The sequence below is a fragment of the Cyanistes caeruleus genome, chromosome 6 (assembly GCF_971803275.1).
Source record: "Cyanistes caeruleus chromosome 6, bCyaCae1.hap1.1, whole genome shotgun sequence".
Taxonomy (NCBI): Eukaryota; Metazoa; Chordata; class Aves; order Passeriformes; family Paridae; genus Cyanistes; species Cyanistes caeruleus.
Window position 1 is genome coordinate 39,814,944 of NC_141706.1, and position 23,600 is coordinate 39,838,543.

The window sequence follows — 23,600 nt, forward strand, 5'->3', positions numbered from 1 at the left end:
AATTGAAAGTTATTTTCTATATAATTGAATGAACTTGCAACATTATGTAAAAGACTATCACAAAATTCCATGTACTTCAGCAAAATAGTCCAGGGCAGGCATAGTGTTAAATGGACCATATTTATGTCTTAATTACTAAGACATAGAAGATTGAAAAAATATGCTTAATATACAGAGAAGAGCAGCAGCAAAACCAACCAATTAAGCATAAGCTGCAATAAATAAAAAAATTTCTGAGGATTTCTCCCTAAATGAGTGAGACTGCATAAAAAGACACTATTTGCATGTCTTCTTTGTTTTAGGCATATCATAGGAAATCTTTGAAAGTTTTCCTGGACAGCCTATTCAGCTGTTTTCTGTACATCCTATTCAGAAGTGCCTTAATGTATTGTTCTGCAACTCATAAAAATCTCTGAAGCTGGGGCATAGAAATTCAGAAATTGCATAGGGAGTTTATGACCATACAAGCAACCCTTACCTATCATCTCCTCCTAGAAAGTCCCCACCCTGTGCTCTTTAGGGATTCCAGCCAACCCTTCTCTTCAATTTAAATAAATGAAAGCCCTTATTACTACCATTCCCAAAGCATTTCCATCATTGCTTTACATTGATTTAGCAAGAAAAATCCTGAAGCTATTTAATTTGGAGAGATTTCTAGGTTCCCCTGACACAAGTAGCTGCGTTTGCAATCTGACTTGGGGAATCACTGACTGTCTGGCAAAATGTTACTCTCTTGATTTACAACCCTTGGAATGTCAACAGTGTGACAGATTTTAATACAAGTTCTAGACAGAGAGGAATTAATATTTACCAATATAAAGAATTTGATTAGAACTTGATAGTATTACATTGGTTTGACAATCCATTGCAGTTCATAGCATAAGCTGTCAGTCAATAAATCCATGATGATGTATTTCAGATAGAAACTATGCTGTATAATAACAAAATTGAGACACAGACTTTGTGTAATTTTAGTAAGAAGATTAAGAAAAAAAATTTCAGAACTGAAAAATTCCTGATATAAAGACAGTAGATACTAGAAGCTTTCATCTAACCCCACTACAGCACAAAGCATCTTAGCAGAGCTGGTGAAATACTAAATTGTCGACAGTGCAAAGATCTTTGATATGGAAGGGATGAGCAAGTAATAGCTATTTGTATTTTCTGACCATTTAGAAGGGAAATGCAAAAGGACATCTGTTTGCTTTTCAGCTGGGTTAAACTAAGCTCTATTACATGAGCATTTGATTAGGAATGGAAAAATTGCTTACCCTTTTGGGCATTCCACTTGGACAGTGTTGAGTTAAAGCCATTATTAGCATGCCTTAAAATGGAGTTACCTATGCTGATAATTACAGACAGCTGAACTGGTGATAAAAAACAAAATCTCCCTAATTTTCTGCTCAGAACTTCTCTTAAATTCTGTAATATCATGCATTCTACATGAATGCCTTGATCCTTCCCTTCATGACAGTCACAAGTGACATACTTTTCATATGCTGAAATGCTGAGTCCTGTTGCCCATTTAGCTTCAAGGTGGCCCAGACCATCCTCACTCCCTTCGCATGACTGGTGTTCTCCTGCCTCCAGCGTTCACCACACGACTTCCCTATGGCTCACACCCATGGGTAGCAGTAAGTCTTATTTTCATGAGCACTCTCAACCTATTTATACCATGTTTTTCTTTTGTAATACACCCTTCAACTGAGAACCACAATGCTTGATTTCTAAATTACAAATGAAGGGACAGAAAATACTGTGAAGCATGTTTTAATTTCATTCTGTTGAGATGAGAACACTGCTCAAGTTTGGCTACCTAAAATACTTTTTGCAGTATGAATTCCTATTGCAAATACCACTGTAGAATATGAGTGTTTCTGATGCTTTATTAGGATGTATCTTCTTTTCCTTGAATTACTTTTCCCATTTAGGAGGGAGGGTTTCTGTGTTTTGAAAGGGCCGTTTAATGGAAGCTGACACTGACTAAGCACTGTGTCTCTGACACAGAGACTCTTTTGTCCTTAGACCAAATCAAAGAATGTCAGAGAACTGTTTGAGCACAAGGCAACAGACATTTTTTCCTCACAGTTGCTGTGACAAGAGGCATGCATACACAGCATTCCCCAAAATACCTTAAACTGGGTTCTTTCATTGATACAAAGGCATTCAGCCTGAAAGCTGACGTCTCTTGCAGTGGAAAATCCAAGTAGAGCAGCAATGAGATTTTATTGCTGCTTTTCCTCAGCTTTCCTTTGGTGCCTCTCTTTCTCCAGATATGTTTTACAACACCAGATCGATCTTTGCAAACAGCAAATACTGCATGCCATAAAAGATACTATATTGCTACAGCAGGAAGAAAAATGTCTGTGCGTTGGTTTTGCCTGGGGTAGAGTTGATTTCCTTGACAATGGTTAGTACATGGATGTGTGTTTGGATTTGTGCTAAACACAGGGTTGATAATTTAGAGCTGGCTTTATTTTTTTTTTATTGCTGAGCAGGGCTTAGACAGAGCCAAGGCCTTTTCTGCTTCTCATACTGCCAGGCTGGTGAGGAGACTGGGGGTGGGTGGGAGGCTGGGAGGAGACACAGCTGGGACAGGTGACCCCAAGTGACCACAGGGACATTCCAGACCACGTGATATCAGACTCAGCATATAAATCCAGGGGAAGAAGGAGGAGGTGGGGACATTTGGAGCGATGGTGTATTAATTCCTTGTCTTGCTTTGCTTGTGTGCGTGGTTTTTCCTTATCTATTAAACTGTCTCTATCTCAACCCACTCTTTTCTAACTTTTACTGTTCAGATTCTCTCCCAATCTCACTGGAGGAGGATTGAGTGGCTGCATAGTGCTTGGTTGCTAAGAGGGGTTAAAGCAAGACAGTGAAGCATATTTTGTATGATTTTTTTAACAAACCAAGAAACTAGAAGTATTTCCATTATAATCCTGACATTTTTTTATTAGGACTGGAGAAACTGGGGCTTATATTCTCAGATTTCAATTCTACCCTGGTCCATTAATTTACTGTAAATTATTTACTTCCAGGACTAATTTTACTTCTATATGAAAGAAATTTGATACTTCTCTTTGAATTCTTGTAGGGTGAAACCCCCTATGTTTAAGATAATACCTTGTATTATTTACTACAGCTTCATCACAGACTTTTGGAATACTTCAGTCGTGATCTAGCACTCTGCATTTCTGGCTGCGAAATCTTATCCTAAATATTTTCAGACATGCTGAAGCACCTTCACTACAAATTTGCCCTTGTGAAGTGAAATATCCTCATTTCGTGTGCAGTACATGCCTACATCTTCTTCTACAAACAGCAACAATTTGCAGTTAATAAATAATGAAAGAGGAGCTATTCAAACCCCAAAGAGCAAACACTAAAGATTGTACTTCATGTTGGCCTTAAAAATCCTGATAGTTCAGCTGTGGAGCCACCCCTTACATTGAGATACTTTCAAGTGAGCAATATGACAAAAACACAACACTGAAGACTACACAAAAGCAGGAACTAGGAAGAACAGTTGAGATATTAAAGGAAACCATAGATAACCTTGCACATGTACAGTGATAGAGAGGAACAGATTCTATGAAGCCTACCCAGCCAATGAATGTAAGTACATAAGCTTTCTTCCCACCTCCCTTTCCTCCTTCAGTGCCATTGCAGAGATTGCCATCTAGAATAGACTTGAGAAAAAAAAAGGGATTTTAATCTAACATCTTCTAAGTTGAGGTGATTAGCAAACAGCTAACCATTAATGATGCTTTTGACAAGAATGGATGCCAAAAGTTATTAAACCTTGCCTGGTAGATAAATGGTACCTTTCTCAGCCATCTGTCTTACAAATGATCCTATATATACAGCTATTATTTCACTCAGACACTGGCAGCTCTGCAATTGTTCATGGCCTCAGTGAAGAATAATACCTGTCAAGCAGTTTCATTGCTCTGACTTTTAACAGACCTGTTTTCAGCTTGTCTCAAATGCTGCACAACTGCACATAGGGAAGCACCAGAAAAGGTATGATAAAAGACCAAGGGCACTCACATTTCTCTCTGTATAGGTTTAAAACACCCCACAACTGTCCTGGTGAAATTTTGCTAGAACATGCTGCTAAAATTGTGAAATTTTGTGTAAGTTTGTTGTCTATCCATTTATGGAGAAACACTAAACAGTCTGCAGCTTTTTGGCTGGTGTAATTTTCTTCATAGTAGCAAGTAAGGAGCTGTGTTTTAAATCTGTGCTGGAAACAGCGCTGTTTCAGTTATTGCTGAGCAGTCCTTGCACACCATCAAGGCCTTTTCTGCTTCTTGTACCACCCTCAAAGGGGTTGAGGTCAAACAATGAACTGGGAGGGGGACACAAGCAGCACACCTGATTCCAGCTGACCAGAGGGATAATCCTGTACTGTACAGCTTTGACTCAGAACATAAAGCTGTGGGGCAAGAAGGTAGTGGGGGGAAGACACACACTGGGAGTGATGGCAGTGTCTTCCCAAGTAATAGGTACATTTCTCCTCTTCCCTGGGACTCTCTCAGAAGGTGCCCCATCACCTCCTCTGACTTGCTTACCTGGTGATGCAGACGTCTCCAATCTGCCCCCTTATCCTGCACACCCTCTCCCTCAGGTTCAGCCACTGTTGATCAGCAGCATGAACAGTGCTTACACTTCCTTATTCCTAAAAAGTAATAGTGTAATGCTTTTGACTAGTCTCTTACAATCCTCAAATGGATGCAGTAATCTACTGTTAAATCTAACAGCCTTCTCTTTTATATGTCCTTATTCTATGTCTTCTCAGAGAAACAAATAAATGTCTCCAAATGGTGTTTCTCATAAAACCTGTGAAAATTTTGGAAAGGACTCACATTAAAATCTTAATACTTCTGACAAGTAAAGGCATTCTTGCAGAAGTCCTAGTTCTAGGATCATGCCAAAGCAAAGAAAGCTTTCCTATGTCTATTCTATCTGAAATAGGGAAAAAAACCCAACTGGTTTGGCTGCAAACCAGCATGATGATTATTGTTAGTTGCACATATTGAAGAATTCCTTTTCAATACAGTATGAACCACCATCAACATTTTCTCATTTATTTTTTACTCCATTTTCTTTCTCTCCAGGAAAAAACTACTTAACACAGATGAAAACCGTTTCCCCCTCTTTAGCAGCAACAGGATTTCAACACAATATAGGCTTCAAGTCCTCTCTAAGTTATCACCCTTTTAGCTACCAGAAACCTCTGAAACAGTTTAAAATGTCAATTAGTATTTTGTTAGATATCTATTTTCTACACTTCTAAAGCCACCTGACTTGCCTAGTTAACAAGGTTATTTTTCAACTCTGGATTCTTGGCATGAACACTGAAGATCTAACATAATACTATGCCTCCACGTAACAGACCTTCACACCCAGTTAGTTTACTTTTGTTTAGTCATTGGAAAAATAAATAGTGAAATACTTTTTGGGCCTGTAACCCCTGCTAAAGCTAGCCACCATCAATAAAAAAATGTTGCCACAATTCAGATTGCATGAGGTGACAGCAGACAAAAAGACAGCAACAGCTCAAATAGGAAAAATATAAATGAAACAGACATTAAGTACCATCCTGCACTTCCAAATGATGCATAAGACAGGTTGTAATGATGTGCTACAAAGCAGAAGTCAGTGCTTTGGAATTACTGTGCAAGTTACAGTTTATATAAATTCATGTCATTACCCCAGTGGCAGCTGACCACTTCCATGAGGGACTAACTTTGAAATAGGAGAAAGCCATTTTTAATGTGAGACACTGCAATCCTTTGGGAGTACTGCTCACTTCCTGAAGTAGTGTGTATCTGTATCTTCACAGATGCCATGACCTGCAGCTGAAGAACAATATTTTCAGTCAAATATTATCATTCACTTAGCACACCTAACATACTGAATCAGCAAACATCCATGCTTGAGCTTCTTCCATGACTCAAAGGTGACAAACAAAACCCTATCATCTTTTCCTTAATTTATACACAACAACAAATAAGGTTGATGATTTATGAAAGTCGTAACATCAATAAAAAGATGACATGATTAAGTTGATCAAAAAGAATGTTCAGAAATGAACTAAACATTTTGTCCTTCTATCTTCTAGGATAAACACACATTAACAACAGAAAAGAACTGACAAATAGTTATGTCCAATCTACAACAAAACACTGTCCAGATCAAATTAGCATCTGATCCACCAGAGATCTATTTCTTTTACTAAGAGGTTCATACAGGTTGAGCACTGGAGATGTATGGCATTCAGCATCCACGGATAACATGAATTCTAGCAAAACTTACTGAGTAACTACAGTAATTGAACAGTTAACAGTATTTGCCAACATGATATTTTTGAGATTACAATCAAAGGGATCACATTTCTGCCTGAAGAGAGACAGCAGCCAAGTCAGTTCCTGTTGGATATGGTTCTTGCAACAGCACACCTCATTTGAACCTAAGGGATTGCTTCTCTCTGTGTAGAAGAATTCTACCTTTATATTTTATTCTTACAGGGTAACTAAAATTGCATGTGTTTTGATAAAAATTATCAATAAAATTAGATAGCCAAAAGAAGATATTAACAACTTGAGAATAAGCATTTCATAGGAATGGAAAGTAAATGATCAAAATTCTTTTTAACCTACATAGCCTTTAGGCAGGGTGCTAACTTCAACCTATGGTAATTATTTTCTGGAATCTGCTAAGACAGGAAATGGTTTAACCTAGTTTCCACTACTTCTCTTTTAATTACAGTACTCTAGAGAAAATTTTTACCACTATAGCAGAAAATATTTTTTATTCAGTTTTACTAGAATTCAATATAATTTTGCTAGAGTGAAATACAAAAACCTAACTCAAAAATAACTGATATTTTTAATAGAGAACTCAAATAATCCAAAGACAATTTTCATCACAGTAAAGTATTTAATGACAAAAATCAGGGATTCCAGTAGTGAGTCAAGAGAGCAGGTCCCATTCTTTTTTTTTTTTTTTCTCCCCAGAATGGCACAAAATAATTTCTACATCTTTGAGAACTTCCAAGGAATTGGTTACAATAGATATCAGCAAGTATTACAATTCTGGCAAATCATAGCAAAACCTACCTACCTTTAAGATCAGTTTTAAGAGCGCACATTTTTGTTAATACTTCACATAATACACAACTTTTGCTAGACACAAAAGTAGCCTTTTAAGACAGAGTTTGCAGTAAAGCAGTCAAGTCTAACAATACATTATTTTTATTCTGTTCAGAACTTTAAAAAGATAAAGAAACTATTAATATTGTTACAATTTACAAATACATTCTTTCATATGAAACATTAACCTGAATCATAGTATATGTTATGTACATGACTATCTAATAATACTAGGTTGTATACACTACAAGCTGTTCCAGAAGGAAACTGCAATGCTCTAAGATTTACCTTTGGATAAACATTTATACACCTTGATTTTTATTTTTTTTTTCTAAAAACTACCAAACCTTGTAGTTTAATGAACAACAAGAACAAAGTAAACAGACAAACCACTCTTCCTTCATTCAGAAGACTTAGGTTACTTAGAGTTCCCATAGTAAATGGCTTTTGATGGTTGGATTAAAGTCCTGAGTTATGACAAAAAACAATACACTTAACTTTGAAGATACAAAACAATCCAAAATGCTGAAAAATTCAGGTGGGATTAAAGCAATGTAGTACAACTCAACTCACAAGAGGTCTGGAACTTAGCAGTGCAACTATGATGTTGTCCTGTCCAGCTGACATTTTTGTAAACACTTGAAAATATACGCCTTTTTATCTAAATTTAGACAACCAATTCTTTTCATGTTTATCTGACCTGGGTTTTAGACATTTCTTCTAATTATCAGCAAACTTAGAGGACTGGCCAGATGGCAGCAGTTCAGAATCTACTTCTTTCTCTTGACAGAAAGACTTGTGAGGTTAGCAGCAGAATATAGTTTTAAAAGAGTAGAAAATATGAAACGATAGCTATGTGGTCAAAAATATACTCCCTGACTGATTTATAATCCATCTTTAAAAAACAAAAATAGCCTAACATTTTGTATCTAGCAGAAGTTTAATTTCTGTTTTAAAAATGGACACTGTTTTCCTGGTTAACTGCAGAAATACCCAGTCATTACAGTAGCATTCAGACATTTCCAGGGCAAGCATTAATTACACATAGCTCAACGGAGTGCTCAGAACTTGTGTTGCTAATGAACCTGTTCTGATTTATAACAGAAGTGGCCAACTTCCATTTCAGTAGGTGCTAGATTTGGTAACTGCTGAAGCTGGCGCTAAATAGAGCTAAATGATCATATGGTACTACACAAATGACCCATTCTCTCAATTCCCAATGTGTAATTAAATAAAAATTCATACAAAACTGTTTAAATTAAAGGAAAAAAACCAAACCGAAACAAAAAAACCCAAAACAAAACAAAACATGGACATTTTGAATGCAATCAGCTAACTAGACAAGGTCCTTAGTTCAAATGAGAATACTTTCCTAAAGACAAGCATTTTTTTACGAAATGGGCATTTCCATGAGGTTTTCAGTTATTTCAGCTTGCAGTAAGTAAAATATTCTCAATTACTACAGCAGCTTTTATCTCTCTTACAAGCACTGCTCTGAGGATTTTAGACTGTTGTGTCATTAATAATGCAAACATCACATTCTACAATGAATACAGTACATTCACATAATGCCAGCTTTTCTATGGTAAGATGAGGGCAAAAATGAAGAGCAGGCATTTTCAGAAGATGAAGGCTGTATCTCCTGCAAGGATTTCTTTTCTAGCTGACTGGTTAAAAAAAAAAAAGCAACATCTTTTTATTTTTTGGGGTTTTTTTTCATTCTTGAAGCATGAGACCATCTTAAAAATGTTAACAGCTGTGAAGGAAGAAGGTAACCTACTTATTTTTTGTAATAGAAATACTGTGCATAAATTGCATATAGTGAATACAAATGAAGTAGAGTCACCCTTCCAGTGATAACATATTGAAAGCTGAGACACAAACTAGAAGTTGATTCTAGTGTACCAAGACATGCTTTTTTGAAAGCCTCTGTATTAAAAATCAGACAACTTGCAAATCAGACAACTTGCTAACACAAAAGTCATTAAAATCAGACAAATTTCTGAAGTGTTCAAAAAAACTCATACTGTAGAATTTATGAAAAACAGATGTCTTGAAAACAGTGCACTCTCATGTCCCCAGGCCTTTGCATTCTCATTTTCATGGGCTTTTAGCCACACAATCACAGGTAAGAAGAAATGTTATTTTATTATCAAGACTGCTAAATTGTAGATTGTGCTTGAGGGACAGCTATGTGCGTACAGATGTAAAAATGACTTTTTTCCTCATTTTGAAACCTCAAGCATACATTCTCTCTAGGTTTCAGCGTACTATTCCAATAATCAGTCTGAAAGTGAAAATAGGAACATATAAAATGCTGATATGAATGAAATTCAGATACGCACTTCTGAATGCTGGTGCACATGCAGTGTGTCCTACATTAGTTACAAGAAACCATTTTTTCTGTTTCCCAGGACAAAGCAGTTTGTCCTCCACTATAGCCAGATGTTTAATTCTAACATTCATTCACATTCTGCTGATGCTACATTAAATGAAGAAAATTATACCCCTTTCTTTGGATTTTATTTCCACACATGTCCATAATTAGTTCAATCTGTTTTTTGTACAACCATGGAAGAATATTACTATTTTAATCCTGATCAGCTTGTCATTTGGTCCTTTTTCAATGTTTGCTTTCACTCCTGTAACAACTGAAATACAGGTAGAAAGTACCGCAGGACTGTGTAGCAATATTAAAAAAGAGGAACAAAATTAAGTCAGAAAAGTAGAAATGCAACACTTTTTCCTGCACAGAAACTGAAATAATGCATCTCCACTGAACGGGAAGGAAAAAGCACACAGAAGACTGAATCTCCTGTAAAAGTTGCTGATTGTAGCCTTTTCAGCTTCTCTTGAGAAGATTTCAACTTTGGGCAGTATCTCAGCATTTGTGCTTCATGGCAAGCTGAAAAAGAAAGAAAAAAATTAGAGATATCACTGAGAAAAACAACAGCTGTATGAGCCTAATGTGGCTAGTCTGGATAAGCAGAGTTTGTAAGACAGATTGTTCAAAAGATGTCTGAAATCCATGAACTTCTTTGCATACAGATATCTAGCCATTCCCTTTCCTGGGATACACAGGAAAATCCTCTCTTTGCCATTCCAAAGAGGCAGGACTTATCTGCTTTCCCAGCTCTGTTTCCAATATTTTGCTATCTGTGAGGAAGGCTAGAGCAAGACATCAGAAACAAAGACATGCTTAGGAGAACAGTAATTTTGACCCAATGATTTTGATTGTTAACTACAATCAGAAATTCTAGACAAGTAATTTGAAACACCTGTTCAGGAGCTCTGCCACTACATAATGATGAAAAATAAAAGTCTGATTGCCTTTCCACCTCTGTGATTACCAATTATTTTCATTTCAAATAATTCAAAAATGGACTTAACTTGGAATGAGAGGGAGAAGAAGGAGATGAAGTGAGTTAAAACCTGTATAAAATGTGTAGACAGACTGACTTTGCAAACCAAGCAAAGAGCTTAGGGTGAGGTTCGATACAATGAAAAATTGCTATCTGTAGCAAAGCTGAGATGAGTGAACCCTCTGGGAAATTCCCTAGAAAACAGAACTGGTATGGGCAATTAAAATTCACTCATTTGCTAGCAGTGAAATGATGACCAATAAATGACTCAAACTAAACTGACATAAACCTTTGGTACTCAAGAATATGGTTACAAATATGCTTATTAATATCTGTAGTGATATACGTGAAATGCATTTCAGCAGGAAAGAACTTAAACCAACACATTTCTTTCCTCAAACAAACAATTTTTTTAAAATGTATCTTTGGCAGGCAACTCTGAGAAGTTTTTATTATACAGAATTTATGACTTTGAAAACCTGTGCAGTCACCAACAAATGGAAGGGATTTTTTAGGGGCAAAGAGGTGAAGAAGGTGTCACAAGGATTTGATACATACCCTGAGATAAGTTCAAGCTTTATACAGCTAAGTATAGATACATACTTGCATTCCACAAACTGTGACAGCCAAATGTCTGACTTTAACCTACTGAGTCTTATCCTGCTGAAATCTTACCTTATGTGCAGTTTCTGCGAACTGCTGAGCACTGTTTTTCAGCTCCTCTGTCTTTTCTTCTGCACGACCTAGCCTTTCACCACGCTCATTCAAGGCCTGGCTTGCCTTCTGTACTGCACTTGTCACACTGTCTGCTGCTGAATGGAGTATGCTGTTTCCTGCAACACCAAAAGAAGCCATTAGAGCACTCAAGCATATATATGCATTGTATTAAATACAATTAATTTATAATGTTCTAGAGCTGTTGTGCTGTCTGGACTGGCCTCACTTCACAACAACCTCTCCTGAGGTGGTTGTAGAGAGTGATGAGATCCCACCTGATCCCCCTCAAGACTACACAAACCCAACTCCCTCAGCTGTTCCTCAAAAGACAAGTTCTCTAGACCTCTCATGGGCCTTGTTGCCCTTCACAGGATGCACCACAGTATTTCAATGCCCTCTTTAAAGTGAGGGGCCCAAAACTGAACATGGTTCTCAAGGTGTGGCCTCACCAGTGCTAAGAACAGAGGGCTGGTCACCTCCCCAGTCCTGCTGGCCACACCATTGCTGATACAGGCCAAGATGCCACTGGCCTTCTTGGCCACCCAGGCCCAGCACTGGCTCTCCCTGAGCCCGCTGCTGACCAGCACCCCCAGCCCCTTTCTGCTGGACAGCCACTCCTGCCCAGCCTGTAGCACTGCCTGGGATTGCTGTGACCCAAGGACCCGGCTCTTTGCCTTAGTGAACCTCGTGCTGCTGTCCTTAGCCCACTGATTTGTCCAGATCCCTCTGCAGAGCCCTCCTTCCCTTGAGAGATCAACACTCCCACCCATCTTAGTGTCATCTGCAAATCTGCTGAGGGTGCCCTCAATCCTCACATCCATAAAGATGTCAAACTGGATTGACCCCAAAACTGAGTCCTGGAGAACACTGCTAGCAACAGGTTGCCAACTGGATTTAGTTCCGTTCACCACATCTCTCTGGGCCTGGACATCCAGGCAGATTTTTATCCGTCAAAGAGTCCATCCATCCAAGCTGCAAGCAACCAGCTGATCCAGGAGGGTGCTGTGGGAGATGGTGTCAAGCACTTTACCGAAGTCTAGATAAATGTCCACAGCCTTCCCCTCATCTACTGAACAGGTCACTTTGTCATACAAGGACATCAGGGGAGTCAAGCAGCACCTTCCTCTCATAAATCCGTGCTGGCTGGGCTTGATCCCCTGATGTCCTGGCTGTCCTCATTTTTTGCCATAGCATTAAAACCAGAGATATAATACTCTTATAAGAATTATTCTGGTAAAGGTATGAAACAAATTCAACACAGCTAAAGCAAGCACAACAGCAAATCTGCTGTTAAAGTCTGTTGTTCTTACCGACATACAAAGAAAGTGAAAATAGACACAAACACACTGCTTTTATCATTAACCTGAGAAGCATACCTACTTCAAAAATATTCTTGGGTTAAGAAAAATCAAACACAAACATTAATTAAAAGGGCTATTTTGCTACTAGCTTGTTGTAGTTTAGCCTCAGCCAGTTACCAAGCAGCCCCTTGCTCACTCTCCCACCAGCAGGAATGGGGAGAGAACTAGAAAGGTAAAAGTTAGAAAACCAATGGGGTGAGATACAGACAGTTTAACAGGGAAAGCAAAAGCTATGCACAAAAGTAAAGTAGAACAAGGCATTAATTCACAGCTTCCTGTGGGCAGGCAGGGGTTCAGACATCTCCAGGAGAGCAGGCACCCATCACACATTAACAGCACCTCATGAAAACAAATGTCATTACACCGAATTTCCTCCCCTTCCTCCTTCTTCATCTCACTTTATGTACTGAGCATGATGTCATATGGTCTGGAATATCCCTCTGGTCCATTGTCCAAGCTGTGTCTCCTCCTACCAACCTCCCATGCAGGCACAATTTCCTTGCCAGCACGGCCAGTATGAAAAGCAGAAAAGGCCTTGGTTCTGTGCAAGCCCAGTTCAGCAATAACAAAAAGATCTTATAAAGATCATATTATCAACCCCATGTTCAGCACAGATCTATCACATTGCCCTGTACCAGCCACTGTGAAAAAAACTAACACAGCTGAAACTAGCACACAGTTTCATTAGAAAAAGAAGAACAAACAACTCTTTCAGACCCAGTTTTCAAATACTAATCCTTTCCTTAGGCCAAACAAACAATGACTAGTGAAACTAAAGGCTGCCCTGATTAGCCTGTGGAGCACAATACAAGCTGCATATGCAGGAATTCCTGAGATAAAGAAAACTGCCTCACAATTTTATTAAACTAAAACTCAATTAGTACTAAACCATGGAAGTGAGGGAGAGACTTAAGAACCTACACACAGTGACTCACAGATAATGAGTCAATATGAGAAACAGCAGTAAAAGAACACTCTGGCATCCTATATACCAATATTGTTACATTTTGCACATCAGGAGTTAAAATAAAGTAGATGTAGAACTGCTCTTTTTCTATTGTTGCATTTAGAAAAGGAATACAACAGCTAGCATTCTTGTTGAAGAGGTTAGTATCTAACAATATCGTGAGCTGGAATTTGCAGAGATAGAAATTAATTTTTTGAAGTGGTCCCCCTTCAGACAGTGAGGGGTTCGACTGTAAAAGCAAACAAATCTACGTACTGCATACTTCCTTACTTTAAAATTTTTCAGTCAATTGCTATTTTAGTCATAATTTTTAAAGCAGATTATTATTTTGGCTTCTGTTCAGGCAGCTTTTCCAATAAACACATGTACTGAGCAACCCTGCACTGGAAATAGTTTTCCTTTTTTGGTGCTGTCATCTAATGGCTTGGGCCTCCTGTATAGTGTTAGTTTTCTAGGATAAGTTTTAAAAGCTCCCAACACTGAATTAAATCTGTTTTTTACAAGATCACAAAGCCTCTGCTGAATTCAAGGAAAGCAGGCTACATGGATAACCCTATAAAACTAAGAATCTTCGGAAGTCTTAAAATATGTTGGGGGTCAAAATTTAATATATTGCTGACCTTCTGCCTGTCAATAGGAAACTACAGAACAAAAATATTTTTCATTTTCTATACTCCTAAAACTATTTGTACATTTGTGGCCAAAGATAGGTATCTATTTCTCCACATTATTTTCAGCAAAGAAGAATGAACTTGAAAGTTTGGCACAATGATAGTAACTGTTTTTCCCTCTAGCTAACAAAATATTGTGTTCTCTCCAGGTAAGATCTGCTGTATTTTCTCATGGGCAGTGACTTGCAGAGAAGCTGCTATTCTGACGACTGTTCTGAAGAACTACTTTTGGAGTATCTTTACCAATGGAATGTCAGTAAAACAATAAAAACCTGCTCTCATCTATGAGCAACTCAGAAACCCACATGTCAGTAGTCTATGGAATTTCATCAGTATATTTCTAGAGCATGTGTAGGTGGCTGCTGGTATGACTGACTATGCCTCATCCCTGTATTAGTATCACTGCAGAAATAGCAACACTTGCACTGGACATACTGGAAAATGATTCCTATGAATAAATCATCTACAACCTGCAAAACTTATAAGCTGCTCTTCAGGAGGTAACTACTCTGATTCAAAATATCCTGAGAAATGTTTTCCATGTTGATGGAATCCTTAAGGACTTCAGTAAATCTTCTCATATTGTCTTCCACAGGACCCTTCTGGACAAAATGTCCAGCACAGAGTAGGATAAACACATTATGGCAGGGTGAACAATGGATCATGGCTCAGGGAAAAAGGGTGACAGTGAATGGGGTGACATCAGACTGGGAACCTGTCTCTAGCAGGGGTTTTGCAGGACCCAATTTTCAACACCTTCAAAAAGGACTTGGATGCAGGACTCAAATGTATACTGTGTAAATTTTCAGACAATACTAAATTGGGAGAAGCTGTTGAGTCCCTGAAAGACAGAGAGGCTCTGAAGAAAGGCCTTGACAAATTAGAGGGTCACACAATCACCTACCATATGAAGTTCAGCAAAGTGCTGCATTCTGCACCTGGGATGGGGCAGCCCTGGATTTAGGTATAGACTGAGGAATAAGATGCTGGAGAGCAGTGCCATGGAAAGATCCAGGTCAATGTCAAAATGAACATGAGCCAGCAGTGCCCTGGCAGCCAGAAAGGCCAGCCCTGTCCTGGGGGACATGGGGCACAGCATCGCCAGGTGGGTGAGGGAGGGGATTGTCCTGCTCTGCTCACCTTGAGTCCTGTGTGCAGTTTTGGGCACCACAACACTCAAAGAATATAAGGCTATTTGAGAGTGTCCAAAGAAGGACCACAAAGATGGTAGAAGAAGCCGTATGAGGAGTGGTTGAGATCACCTGGCCTGTTCAGCCAGAAGGAGACTGAGGGTAGACCTCATAGGAGTCTACAACTTCCTCATGAGTGGAAGAGGAGGGGGCAGGCACTGATCTCTTCAGTTTATTTTGGATATTAGAAAAAGGTTTTTTAAGCAGAGGGTGGTTGGGCACTGGAGAGGGCTCCCCAGGACAGTGGTCACAGCACCACCCTGACAGAGTCCAATCAGCATTTAGAAAATGCCCTCAGGCACATGATGTGACTCTTGGGCTGTTCTGTGCAGAGACAGAAGCTGAACTTAGATGGTCCTTGCAGGTCCCTTCCAACCCAGAATATTCTACAATTCAAGCTGTATCAGAGGCTCTTACACCTTGTGAAGCCAACTTTAGGATTTTTATCAGGCACAATGGGAAATACATCCTTTAGCCACCATAGCCAATATCTGAAAGATACAGAAACATTGGCATAATCAAGGATGTGAAGAAACTAATTGGTCTCTAGAGATACCATTATTTAGATTGCATCACTTGTTTTATCACACATTCATAGATGGTTCATCGCATTCTCTATTAGCCATATCAAATAGATTTCAGCTCAATGCAGATTAATCTTTACATTAGTGATAACTCTACAGTGACTGATTTGCAAGCACAAGCATTCAATTTTAATTGTACATGTATTAATAAAACATTTAGCAACTACCTACTTCTGAGAAGGAAATAAATGCATTTAGCTTTGATTATTTGTTACTAGTATTCTTACTGTTAATTTTCTTATTGTTGTTTTCAGTAAGTTTTTCTTATCTCAACCCATAATCTTTGCCTTTTGTGCTTGCTGCTGGAGGAGGATGGGAAGCGAATGCTGATGCAGTTTTGGTTGGAGCACCAGAGAAGGGAATATCATACCTAAACCACAACGTTGCTATAAAAGCTACACTACATACATTTTGCACTGATCTGATTTGAATGTTCATTATGTTTCAAGAAAATGTCTGAAGATGTTAACAAAAATCAATGGACAATTATGAAAATTACAAAAATGCAAGAATCAGCAGACATTTTCAATACAGTTTTAGAGCAAAACAAATATATCATAATACTTATCCAGTATATTTTCTAAGTCTACGCCTATTTGTGGCTTTGGGGTTTTCTTGAGTCAGAGAATATCCTTGTATGCATCCTGACTAAATTATTTACATAAACTCTAAAAATTGAACTACCCCTACTTTTAGCTCAAACAGTATTCTCCCCAACAGATCAAATACATCTGGACGATTTCTACTGTTTTAACTCCTGTATTTCAATATATGCAAACCAGAAACACAGAAATGAAAGAAAAATCAACATAGCAGACAATTAGCTGACAAAAAGCTGAAAGCAGCACATGAACAGAATGATTTCTGCAGACCAGAGGAAATAAATTTTAATTAAGTCGTGAAGATGAGGTCTCAAAGAAAACAAAAGAAAAAAAAAAAAACCCACAAAACCATGAAAAAATAAATTACCTTAATAACCTTAAGGGTTCAACAGTTCAGTATTTTTATTCTTTAGCAAACACAGTGTATTCACATTTCTCAGTGTGTCTTGCAAAATCTTAGATCTAGGAACAGCTGTGTTACAAAAAGACCAACCCTTGTTACAGTATTGCAAGGCACTACAAAAATTTCTTCTATGGGCAGTTTAGTAGGACAAGTTTTCTTGGTACAGTCATAAGAAAAAAGTTTTATTTCTGATGCTAGTGTCCTTTTATTTTAAATAGTGATATTAAATAATATAGGGGCCATTAGAGTAAAACAAGAAAGATTATTTTCTTTGATGAGGTATCTTGATAACAAAAATACTTCCTGCTCCACTGAGATTTTCTTTTATTCAGTACTGCACAGCAATGATACCATGTAAATTATTCATACTTTTGAACAGCTTAACTAATTACAGAGTCAAATTTCAAGCAGCAGAATCAGAAAAAATGCTTTAGCATATTTTTGTGTCATTCTATTATAGGAATTTGTCTCTGATCATTACTCTGGTCAAAATGTTGTTAATCTTCGGGTGGGGGTGAGGGCTGTGGATTATGCTGTTACTTTTACTGCATTTTCAGCAAATTTGTTCTTTTTAAGCAAATTTCTTCTTATAGATAAATCATGACAAATTAAAATCAGAATTAAATTACATTGAGTCAAGATGGTTAATATTAAATGGGGGGATTGGGCTAGATGATCTCCAAAGGTCCCTTCCAACCCTAACAATTCTGTGATTAGTGCTTATATTAATGACAAACCATTACAGTCAAGATTATTAAATTCACATAAATTTGCACCTTTGGGAAAAACTTCATCTCTGAAAATCCAAATGGGGGAAAAAAAACCAACTTTGTAGGCAGTAACTTTGAAAACCCTGCAGGAAGAAATCGTGATTTGTTCTCTAGAAAGGGTAATTTACTTGGGGAGGATAAAACTAATAATGTCCAAAAAATCTTACTGTGCAGTGACATTTACCTATTATGACAACTTTGAGTTAAAAAGGCTTACTCTGGGAAAGTTCTGGAATTCAGCAGGATCTCAAGCAATACCACTATTACAGCCAACCTGACAAGAAGCAGAACATATAATTAAAACAAAGAACAGCAGCTATGCACCATGGCAAGCTTCTGTTTGAGAATGAGCTGACAAATTTAAATATTAATCTTAATTGCTGCTCCCCTGGGGTGACGAGTGAGAGCTATGAGACATGTGAACACTGAAAAACTTGCAAGCTTTCCTGATTTTGATTGGCTCACAGGTAAAATAACTGGAAATGGGAAAACTCCCACATCAATTTTTATTGATATTGATGCCATCCTATAAGGAAAAAGTATGATGTGTTTTTTGGTTAAATCCCTTCAGCCATTTCTGCCAGTAGCAAAATGCTGCCATTATTACATTTCTTCATGACCAGAAGCTGAAATATTCAAACAAAATCAGAATATTTTACGCTAGGGAATATTAAGAATAATGAAACAGATTTCATATAGGATAAGAAGATCTCCCAACCAGTGACTACTATGCAGAGCTATACTTAATATTTAAATGAAAAATAATCTATTTTTAATGAAAGCCTGTGGTACAAATGATACAAAAAGAATCAGTCACCACCCAACACTCACCACTGGCCTAATGCTCAGCTAGTCCCTGAACAATGTCTCCCTTGGGAAAAGGCTGTTTTCCCTCCAGTTTTATTACTGAGAATGCTGTTACACGGCATGGAGCATGTCCTTGGTCAGTTTTGGTCGGTTTCTCTGTGTCCCCTCGGAGGCCATTTGCTGGGGGCAGGCAGACAGAGGAGACCATGAAGGTGTCTTGACACTGTGTAAGCACACCTCACCTGGTGTGTTACCAACACAGTTTTGGTCACAAGTCTAAAATACAACACTGTACACTGGCTGTTATGAAGAAAAATACGCTCCATCCCAGCCAAAACCAATACAAAGCCTAATACAATTTTGCCTGTCAAGGCAGTCCAAAGTGTAAACACGTCTCCTGATGCAATTTTGTTGCTTTGTTTCAAATTAAATTCACCAAAGTACTGACATTTCTTTAATGGGTGGGAGATTTAGACAGCAACACGCCCCAAAGATGAACCACAGACGTTTCTGAAACAAAGGTATTTCTTGCAGACATTGTGCCAATACTATTGATTGAGCTTCAGCTTAAGTAGTGTTAATTATTACTAAGAAACATAAGGCATTAACCTGCTACAATGGAGGCATGGAACAAAGTGTACTTGTCAACAGATTCCTATTTCTTCACCAGGTAAATTACTTAGAAAACTCTGTGTTTGCTATTTAAGCAGCATATTCAAAATCACCAACTTCTATTACCACATAAACTGAAAATAAATTTATGGCTCACAGCTGAGAATGAACACTGAGTAAGAACTGGTCAAGGTCAGGATGAAATCAGTAAAGACCAATGGTTGGAAAACATCAGATGAAAAATGCAGCATCTGACCCAAGAATGACTGGCTGTTCCAGCCCTGTCCTCAGGATAATCCAGGAGCTATACATTTAAGGACAATATTTTAGCACCATCTCGATCACCTAAGATTGGTATGTCTGACATATGTTTATGCCTGAATAGTTTTTTCTGCTAATTATGCACCTTACTCTCATCTGCTTTAATCAGCCACTGTCAGTAAGAAACAGCTTGAATGTTGCTCTTATAGACATCATTCTACAAAAACCCCATCCCTTCTTCCACCCTCCAAACTGTACTGAATCACTGAAAACAACATTTTAGAATGAAACAAGTGACCAGAGAGAGCTCAAGAAGTAGTTACAAGTTTTGCTAATCTGAAAGTTTCTCCTAGCCTGTCAAGGTTCAGGTGACTCCCACATATTAGTTATATTCACCAATCAAAATCATACATTTTGTTGGAAGAAAGAATTATGCCACAAAAAAATAAGTTAGGAGCTGCTCATTACTGCAACATGGCACTGAAGACATGACAGCAAATCTCTTCCACTGCTAAGACTGTCATGAAACTGCTCACAATAAGGAACAACATAGTCTGGAAAGATACTTAAAGAACACCTCAATAATTATAAAGGATTAAGTGAACTAGGCATGTAACTCAGGAAGCTACAGTATTCCAAAATCAACATATTTAGACTGATGAAGTTTCAGCCGATGGTGGCACTTCACACATTCACTAGCTGCCTCTCCTTGCTGAGCACATTCCTTTTGCTGAAACCATCACCACCAGAGAGTTACATTTCCTAGACTAACATTAACCCAAGGACTTCCATCACATCTGTAACACAACAGCTCATTATAGAGGTTCACAAACATGTTCCCTCCTTCTTCATCCCTGTCATCTCCCTCCCAACTGCTACACATCCTTTCATGTATATTATATTGGTGCTGTGCTGACAGCCTGGGTTAAGAGCTCTCTTGAAAAAAAGAGGGAACAGCTACTAAAAATACCCAAACAAAAAGAAACACCTTGAGATAATACACAGAAGATTATAGAAACAGTACTTCTGTGATTGTAATCTTGTAAGATAACATGCTTACAACTTAATGAATTCCTGTATCACACAAATGAAATGTTCTCTAGATAATTTCAATATTTTAATTCTCATCCAGAAAGGACAACTAAGTGATCTGAAAGACAAAACATTCATAATAAGTTGAATCTTTACTAGATTTCCAGCTTTGAAAACATGAATCTGAACTTACATCTGAACATCAACTTCTGAATTTATCTTTCAAAGATAACTTACTTCCCAACTTACATTTGATCCATAATATCTAGAAGTCTCACAGCCTGGACAGGAGGATTGCCATGGACTTTCACCTTCTTTTTACCAATCATGCAACATTAAGTGTCATTGTACTCCCAAGGGACACAATTAATGGTTCCACCTTTATAAAATCTTATTCTGCCCTGAAAAGTAATACAGGTTTCCGAGTAAGAAGCGATCTCAAATTTAAACTGGTTACAGTACTTTCCCTGGTTCTCAGGTGGGCTAGGCAATTTCTTCTGACACATCTGGATCTTTTAATATCCATCAATACAAAAAATGGCCAGGAAAAGATGTAAATACAAAAAGGCAGACAAATATTGCACATTATGTTGATGCAAAGAGACTTCTACGTTAAAAATTCATCTAATCTGGCATTTTGTCCAAAGCACGTAAGACAGAAAAAGGAAAATACCCCAGTACATTATAACCGCTCTTCAAACCTCAATAAAACTATTCAGATTTGACCCCATACTTTTCAGTCTTCCTAATTTGCAACATATAAGCCCATAATATCAGTCATAGTAACATAGAATATTTTATATTGTAGCATGTTCTAATATAACCCTAGTTTGACACTTCATTGCTTCTGAACATTATTTACATCTGCACACAATTTTTGTGTGACTGAAATCTTGTACTTTTAAGGCCAAAAGAGGGAAAATTTATCTCAACTCTCATATGAAGAAAAAGCATATTTTGTTCCTTCTAGTAGTTAAATAATACCTATAAGCCTGGGAGTTAAACAGATGCTTGCAAGTTATTTCAACAATAACAAAGAACACCTTGTGCATCATAACATTATACTTTAAAAAAGATCCTACCAATTACAGAGGATGTAGGAGGTAAAATGATCATCCTGACTGTTCAGCATCTTCATTAGCAAGGAACAAAACAAAATAAGCAACAAAGATAAATGTCTTCCTCTGCTCTCATCAGCCATGTCAGCTCCTTAGATTTGCTAGGTACGTTATAGGATGGGAAAAAAGTAAAAATCAACCTAGTAGGTAAAACCTCAGTTCTTGTTTTAGCCTTGAGTTTAACCTATTTTCCAACAAAAAAGCTAAAAAAGAAAGGTACACACTTTTCCTGGATTGACTGACTGAAGAATGTGTGTGTATTTCAGATCCCTGCAATGATTACAGCCTATGTAGCCATTCCAGAGGTGCACTGCTGGCTATCCAGGGTCTTGCAAACAAGACTGTCACAGCTGCACCCCTAAGAGGCTGTGAAGTCTACCTGCAGACCTGAGTAAATTCTCCAGACTGTTGTAACTAGATGAAGGATAGTACTCTACTCACTAGCTGATTATGCTTGACATATTTGCATGAGCTTTACTAATCACAATTTGTGAAAATCTTCTTAGAAACTGATGGAATAAAGTTTCTTCACTTTTGCATCACTATCAAGTATGAACCTTGTAGAGCAATCACAGTATCCAGGTACTCAACTGCCAACTAACCGTGAGCTGAAGTTCATAGTGAATGAAGTCCTATGGTTCTGGAAGGGGGATAAGGGAATCTGAAAGACCTTAATTTGTCTAAAGTGAAGCTAATAAAAACCTGTCCAGGCCAGCAATGATTCTCCAAACTGGCTGCCCTAAGTCAACACTGTAGAGAACTTTACAACTTTTTTTTGAAACTTTTTTTTGCCCAAATCTATAACCAGTTTTAAAGCTTCAAATTAGCACGAGCCTTTAGAGGAGAAGGAAGGAGGGGACAAAGTAACAGAAAGAATAGTGTTTATATAGGTGTGCAAACTGAGGGTATGTACTGATAAGCAAAAACAGCACCTGACCAATGTAGCGATTTTGTATCTTTGCCAAATGTAAATAAAAGCAAACACGGAAAAAAAACATTTGGTGTTAGTGGTGTGGAAGTAGAGAGGGAACAGAAAATGTTATACAGATCCATCAACTATGTATCATTTTAATGAAGAAAAATATGCAATGCAATAAAGTCTACCATGAGTGAAGCTGATGTACATTCAATCTGTTTTGCATTTTATGAGTGAGTTTAAATACTGTGAAGAGAGAGACAGAAAATCAATAAATTACCTACTTAGAAAATTGCTGTTGTGCCACAGTGGGCATTCTGAAACAATCCTTTAATAAGTAATTCTGAAAAATCCAACACTTTGACCTAAGACATCACCAAGACTACACACTGTGTTCTATTTCTTAATATTTTATATTAAACAATAATGCTAACCCATAAATATCAAAATATCAAGTAATTGCAACTAAATTTTGAGAGTTATTTTTCAAATGGCTTAAGTAGCCTGGAAGACATTTTTATCTTTATCTGCTATCTAGACAGGTGATTTACAGTTCTGTATTTTAAATTTACCTCTTCAATATCAGAAGTCTAAAGAGCTTACAAACCTAGGTTAGGAGCAAGCTTTCATACATGTGTTCACTTAGAGACCAAATGAAAGATCCTAGATGCCTAAAAACTAGCTTTTTGTTTGAAGTCAAAGAAGAAAACTTTTTATCAATATCATTATTTTATGAGTCCAAGCAGTTGTATTTTATCTTAACTGCAAGCTGGAGGATGTGATCCCTAGCGTTCATTCTCTGCAATGCAACATGGGAGCCAGCCTACTTTTCCTTGTCGTAGGTAGGATAGGTAGGATTTTCATAGCTAAGGGTTTTTTTTGTTCTCTTTATATTTAATTTTTTTTTTTTCGGTCATGATCTGATCTTAGTGCCAATAAATGTTAAAATTAAAAAAACAAAAAACAAAAGTAAAAGCAGGCTGTTATTTATAGTTTTCCAAGCCAACTACATTCACACACTTTGGGATTCTTCTAGGGTTCAACAGCACCATAGAATTTGATGTCTC

General features: G+C 37.6%; 1 protein-coding gene across 11 annotated transcripts in view; it reads right to left on the reverse strand.

Annotated features, from left to right (window-relative positions):
• Window positions 1-6,928: 6,928 nt before the first annotated feature.
• Window positions 6,929-23,600, reverse strand: part of STXBP6 (syntaxin binding protein 6) — a 101,213-nt gene continuing 84,541 nt past the window's right edge. For all 11 annotated transcript variants that reach the window (XM_086895968.1, XM_086895962.1, XM_086895963.1 and 8 more), the window contains 2 exons: window positions 11,198-11,355; window positions 6,929-10,065 (listed from right to left, as the gene is read on the reverse strand). In XM_086895968.1, coding sequence (XP_086752094.1) covers window positions 10,042-10,065; window positions 11,198-11,355 — 182 coding nt within the window. In that variant the 3' untranslated portion in view covers window positions 6,929-10,041. The remainder of the gene's footprint in view (window positions 10,066-11,197; window positions 11,356-23,600) is intronic.